Source organism: Candoia aspera, chromosome 1 (assembly GCF_035149785.1).
Source record: "Candoia aspera isolate rCanAsp1 chromosome 1, rCanAsp1.hap2, whole genome shotgun sequence".
Classification (NCBI taxonomy): domain Eukaryota; kingdom Metazoa; phylum Chordata; class Lepidosauria; order Squamata; family Boidae; genus Candoia; species Candoia aspera.
Genome location: NC_086153.1, coordinates 284,038,391 through 284,044,910, shown reverse-complemented (window position 1 = coordinate 284,044,910; position 6,520 = coordinate 284,038,391). Strand labels below are relative to the sequence as shown.

The 6,520-nt window shown below is 36.7% G+C and overlaps 1 protein-coding gene across 1 annotated transcript in view; it reads right to left on the bottom strand.

Moving 5' to 3' along the window:
- Positions 1-6,520, bottom strand: part of RASGRP1 (RAS guanyl releasing protein 1) — a 64,004-nt gene continuing 57,484 nt past the window's right edge. Inside the window, exon 17 of the mRNA XM_063288798.1 lies at positions 1-965. Coding sequence (XP_063144868.1) covers positions 834-965 — 132 coding nt within the window. The 3' untranslated portion in view covers positions 1-833. The remainder of the gene's footprint in view (positions 966-6,520) is intronic.

The following is a 6,520-nucleotide window of genomic DNA, read 5'->3' as shown; positions in this document are numbered from 1 at the left end:
CCTATTGACTGCAATGGAAACTAAATCAATACCATTAGCACCAGGACCCTTTTTCTGGGGGTATTCCAGAAGGTATTTTTTAAAGCTGAATCCTGCAAATCCACATCCACTGGAATGCCAGTGAAATATCTCGTTTTGCCTTTGTTTTAGTGCTTCAGTGTCAGAGTACAGACTGAAAATCTTTTTGCAGCCAAACCCACAAGGGTGACTGCAGGGTGTGGTCAAAACTGTCAAGAGCACGGCCATGACGCTGCAATCAAAGCTCTGCCTGTTTCATTTGTGTGTGCATGCCATGTACATAAAAAACAGGAGGAACTTTGATCGCACCTTTGTGGCCGACATCTTTACTTTTTTTTTGCCCGTGCTCTGTAGACACCTCTGCAAAAGGAGGTTTGGGGGACTGTCTATCTGAAATTGGCATCTTGGAGAAAGAGATCAACCAATTCAAAAAGAAAATGGGAATGGCTATTTGACTCATATGCCCATTCAAGCAGCAGCATTGTGAGGTTTTCAAATAAAAAATCATGCCTATTTTCAAGTTTGCATTGCCAAAATTAGCCCAAGATACACGTTCCTATTTGATAATAGGTTTGGTAACAGGTGTATTCCTTGCTCTAAATAACAGAAATTCCAAATGATGTAATTTCAGCCAAACAGAAGGCCAACTAGTTTAAACTGATAGCACAAAATATATACATCCAGAAGTATTAATGGGAGTCAAAACAAGACAATCCAACTTTAGTTTGAAGTCCTGCCATGCTGCATATACTTAAATACACTCAAAAAGCCCACTTGCTTTACCCTTTTCCACAGAAAAATGTCTTTCTTGTTAGCTACAAGCAATCTCCATGTTCCCTACTGTCCATTAAGTGATTTCGTTGAATGCTGAGGAATTCAATCTTCTTATGAGCTTGTTTAAGGCGCAGTTTGAGAGCTTCATTCTCTGCTGTTAGAACACTTCTTTCCTAAACAAAAATATAAATTGGCACCATCAAAACAGAATAGTTTCAGAATGTTCAGTTTTACTTAGCAGGAACACTTGCCTGAATGGTGTTTTAGTTTAAGAATTATAAGGGACTTGAGCAGTAAATGGAGTGAAAGATACAAGTTGTTTGCACAAGGGGAGAATAATTACCACAAGTGACTCTCGCAGAGAAGAGAGCTTGGTAAACACATGCTTTCATTTGCAAAAGACATCTAAATAACTGGAAGAAAACATATTTATTTTAACAGATGAATCTTCTGCTTACCCAGGGTTCTCCATTCTGAAGGAAAGCAGATGATGGTTAATGGCTCTCCAAGTAACTCAAAATACAATAAATAAATGCAATGTAGCCATGAAGAACAACATATGTTGCCATACTACAAGCATGATAAGTAATAGCTTCTATTTTCTCAAGAAAATGAATTTTTTTACATGCGAAGGTAATTCACAGTTAACACTGCTTTACTAAGTGGCCCTGAATTCAGTCAAACAATAAGAAAGTTATTTTTCAAGTACACACTAATTTAATATCTTGGTATGTATTCAAGAATTTTCAAAGACTGAGTTTTGAGTTTGCTATTCTGCTGTATGAAATGTCCCCTCATAAAAGCTTTACTTACGTCTCAAACCATTCTTATATCTGTACCTTTATTAAGGTTATTGTCAAATAATTCTTTTAAGTTCTTTTTACAGTCTTCCATTACTGTTGCTTTTTCCAACAATGTTTTGTTTAACCTCCTTCTCAAGGAACTGGTTTTCCTTTTAAGTACTAAAGTACTTTGGACTATGGTCTGAAAAAGTCTTTGGCGGTATCTCCACTTTGTGAACATTAGTAGCCAAATTCTTAGATATGCAAAAAGTATCAATTCTTGAAGAAGATCTGTGTCTTTCAGAAAAATAAGTATATTCTTTTGCATCACCATTTTTGTGTCTCCATGCATCTACCAGCTCTAAATTGTCCATCGTGTCAAACCGAAGTTTTGGTAGTTTCCCTTGTGTTTTTTTAATATCTTTCTCAGAGGTTTTGTGGACAAATTACTCCATTCCAGTCCCCCATTAAACGCCAATGTTAATATCCGTAAGTCCTTTGTAAAAAGTAACTTTGTCTTCATTTGGAGCATAACTTACCATTATCAAAATCTTGGCTCTATACAAAGTAGCTTCCACCCCTACAAATCTACCATAATCATTAGTCAATATCAGTTCTGGTTGTTAATTGGGGGGTTATATATAAAACAACTACATTTCTCTTTTTAACTCCTGAAGAAATAAATTCTTCACCCAATTTTTTGCAAATCAAAAATAACCTTTTATATCCTTTTTTTCTAATATGTGTTTCTTGCACAGAGACTACATCTTGTTTCAGTTTTTTTAAATAGTGAAATAACACTATTCTTTTTTGAGGAGCATTTGCTCCATTTATATTCCACATTAGGTATTTATAATCCATATTTATACCAAAAACTTAGAAAACACAATACCTGTGGCAGCTAACATGGTGGTCACCCTTTGTCATTTCCATTTGCATTTCTTCCTCTCCCCCTTTAAACTTCTCTAAAAATTCTCTTGCATTTTGAATTGGGTTCAATCAACCTGTTATTTAAAAGTGAAAATCACTCCTAATTTATCCCATCAAAATTGTATCTTTTTCTGTTTGAGCTTATCACTCCAAAGGAAATACTCTTTTCATGTACACAGTATTCTAATTGGAATTTCTTTAAGTACAATTACATCTGCATTATTAATCTTCAGTCTGGTACTGAAATGCTGCTGCAAAACTTGATCTCTGGCCTTCCTTCTCACAAAGTGCACATTTTGGTACATTTCTTCGTTTTGCAAATTGTGTGTTGACTGACTTTGTCAGTTTTTGCCTCCATGTCATCTTCATCCCATTCCAAAAAAATTGTTAGAGATTGAACAATCTTTTCTCTAGTGTCTTCTCCAGGATCCTCTGGAACTTCCCTAAGTCTCAGACAGAATTCTTTTTCTCTCAATTCCAGTAACGCCACATTGTCTAAGTCCTTTTCCATCTCTCTGTTTATTATTTCTATTTTACTTTCTAAAATTAATCATCATTAATCTGTTTAATTTCTCCTGGAAGGTACCCTACAGATTCTTCCATTTCTTGTGTAACTTCTTTCATTTCCTCTTTCATCTTTACAAACTTTTCCATTCTCTCTTCAAATGCAACCAGCTCACTTTTAATAGATTTGACAGATTCAGACACCTGCTTTCCCATCCTTTCAAACAATTTTTGTAATATTTCTGGTGTAATTTCCTTTTCTGTCAGTTGCTCTAAGGAACCTCTTCTTCCTTCACCCTGCTTTGCAGTTTTTCTGGTGATTGCCATTTTTTAAATTTATAATCCAAAAGTAAAAGTAAATCAATTGCAAAGCTGAAGGTAAAAGGTAGGTTTCTCTTTTTCCCCCCCATTCGCTTTTTTTATACTCTTTAGGCTTTAGTCCATTCTGTCTTTCCAAAATTATAATAGCATAGTCCATCTCATTTTACACTTATTTTTTTACTTTGTAACTTCCACCAATTACCTTTTCTGTTTGATATCAAACAATCAACATTCCCAGGAAGGCCTGATTTAATTCATTCCACGTAATGCCAAAAGCACTTTCGCCAAAATCTTTATCTTTCAAATTAATACCATCCCCTTTATCTACTTCCTTAGTCAAAATCTTGATTAAGCTCTTTGCTATTATTTTAGTCTTTTAAAAGTATTATTTTCCTCTTTATTTCACTTTCTGTAATTCAGAAAGAAGGCTGACTCACCAAGAAGTTTTCTTTGTCCTGCTGTTTTCAAAGACCTCTTTTCAACTGTAAATTGATTATATCCCACAGTGATTAAGAAAGTGACTTGGTTGTACTTAGTATCCTTTAAAAGGCTGTGTGGCTAGTGCAAGCGAGCTGTTTCTCCCATGACCCCAGCTGCTCAACTCATGAGAAGACCACAAGACTTCCATCCCACAGTCTCCTCTGGAGGAGCAGGTGGGCAATCCCTCATTCTCTCCTTTATCCGGAAAAACTAGTCGATCAGAAATCACTGCTGGTTGGTGTTCACTTCGCTGTGCTGTCTCTGCTACTTCAGAGACATCTAGTACACCACAGAGCTTCACCCAGAAGCTGGTTAACACAACACTTTCATGTTTCACTTATTTTATTCCCTTGAGGACTATTTCCATTGAAAACAAATAGGCCTTCTTGCAGCTAGACATCATGGCAGTCCCATATAGCAGTAGAAATCAATCAGGCCATTAACTAGATGGCAGACTGGTGTTACCTGGGGAACAGCTCATCTACAGTGACATTAGTTAACCAAAGATGGAAAAATATATGAAGACAATATACAGTGAAGCTGAGTTTGCAAGTACTGGCAGCATCCTCACAAATTCTACTTCATTGAAGCCCTAGGTCTAAGAAAGACATATCATATTTCTGGAACATCATGACCCAAAGAGGCAAATATCAAAAGATCACAGACTTCTTCCACTACAGGATTAAGGATAATTGATTGCTTTGGAATAAACATTTAGAGCTGGCTGACCCAGAATATGAGGACAAGGTGGATTTCCACATATCTTATGATGGAGCATCTGACCAAACCAGAAATAACTATTTCTGAATCAGCCAGGTTTGGGGATTTCAGAAATGATTATCCATGAACCATGAGATATCATATTACAACTTTTCAAGTCCTACCTGAAGGCTACAAAAATGCTGAGCTATAACACTGTCTTCTTCAGCCAAGTGATCCTCACAGTCAAGTTTCTTAAAGAATAGATGGACAAGTTCCTATGTACAGTTGATCCTTCCAGAGGTGATAGACACTTCACAATAGAGATGTGTAGCATTATTCTCAGTGGTAGAGGAATAGGGAGTGGTTGGAACATACCAAGTATGAGTTAAAGAACAAGGTAGTCTTACAGGCCCAGTACCTGCACAATGTAATAGTAACTGCAGTTGGAGAAGTGAGGAAATCTCTGGCTAAAAGGCCAGAGCCAGTACAGAGGAAGAAAAATAGGTCAAGCATTTTTCAGTGCTCAATGGCAACAGCTCCTCCATCAAGCAAAGGACGACTATGTGGGCCAGAACTTTCAGGAAACTGGCAGTGAAAAGAGATGGCAACTCACCACAATCACACATGATCTGGAAAGTTTAACTGAGAATACTCATGAGGCAGGACTTAATAAAGATTGCCCAACAACATCTGTTAAACCTACCTCCTAACAGCATCTTTAAAGAGAATATATTTATGATTGTGGTATTCAGCCACAGCAATTTGGCCTTTTGCCTTAATCTTTCTATACTTTGCTTTAGTTCTTTATTTTAGTTTCCATTTCAATATGCACACATCAGTGCAGAATTTTAACCCCAACAGCAACCCTTCTGCCTTTGTTGCAGCACGTCACATCTGAGCCTATTATAGGATGTAATAGTGTGGGTTGATGATCTAGGACAAGTCACAGGCTTTCTTCAGGGATTCTCATGTGATACTATGGTGCTCTAAAATAAAAAATGAATTTGTGCAACTCCCTCATGAATAAAACTATGTAACTAGTTAGGATTGAACAAGTAATAAATATACCATTTCCTACAAGGTATTTAGTTTTTGTAATACTTGTTCACTCAGGCATGCTTTCATCAGTACTACAAAGTACAATGGTCATCTTTAACTTTACTCTTAACACTCAACTTTTTAAATTGAAAGCCTAGATACTTTAAAATAACAAATAACTGAATTTGCTTTGCCTAAGCAAACTTGATTACCTTTTTAAGTGACCTTCCTGTCTGCCCCTGCCCCCCCCAAAATTAGGGCTTATTTGAACCTGAGAATTCCAATCTGCCTCTAGATCTGCTGTCTGGCTACTCATCCAACAATATCTTGCCTCACTGACTCTTATCTATATTAACCTAAGTACATAGCGCCTATCTTACTACTGTGTGGCACAGGTACAAGCCTAATCCTTGTGCAAGTTTACACGTAAATATGGACACAAACTAGGAAACCACAACATATTATCATCCATAAAGTTCCTCCTATCATAACATGGCCTTAAATCAAGTCTCATCTATTCTGACTCATATTCTCTGCTGCAAGAGTGCACAGCCTTTTGATGGACTGCAATTGGTCTTTGAAAGGCATATTGGGAGCCTCACTCCATTAGTGGCTAGAGCTATAAAAGGAATGGGTGTAACCAGAATAAGAAAAAAATCAATCTACTGTAATTAATTTAAAATATAGTAACTTCACTTGATCATGCTCCATGTATTTATTATTCTCTTTCTGTCACATTAAATTTTGGAAGAGCATTTGGCTTGGGCACTGAAAGATTGTGCACCTATGCTTAAGACAACCAAAGCAACAAAGTATTCTTTCTCAGTGCTTCTCTGTTTGTTATTTTCATTTTGCTTCCTGTTCCATACTCATGCAAAAGCTACCTGGGAGCTCTATAGTTCCAGAAAAGTCCAGAGGAGGAGTTTTGCTTCAAAGGACCTGCCATTCCCTCACTATGTTCATTTCTTTTT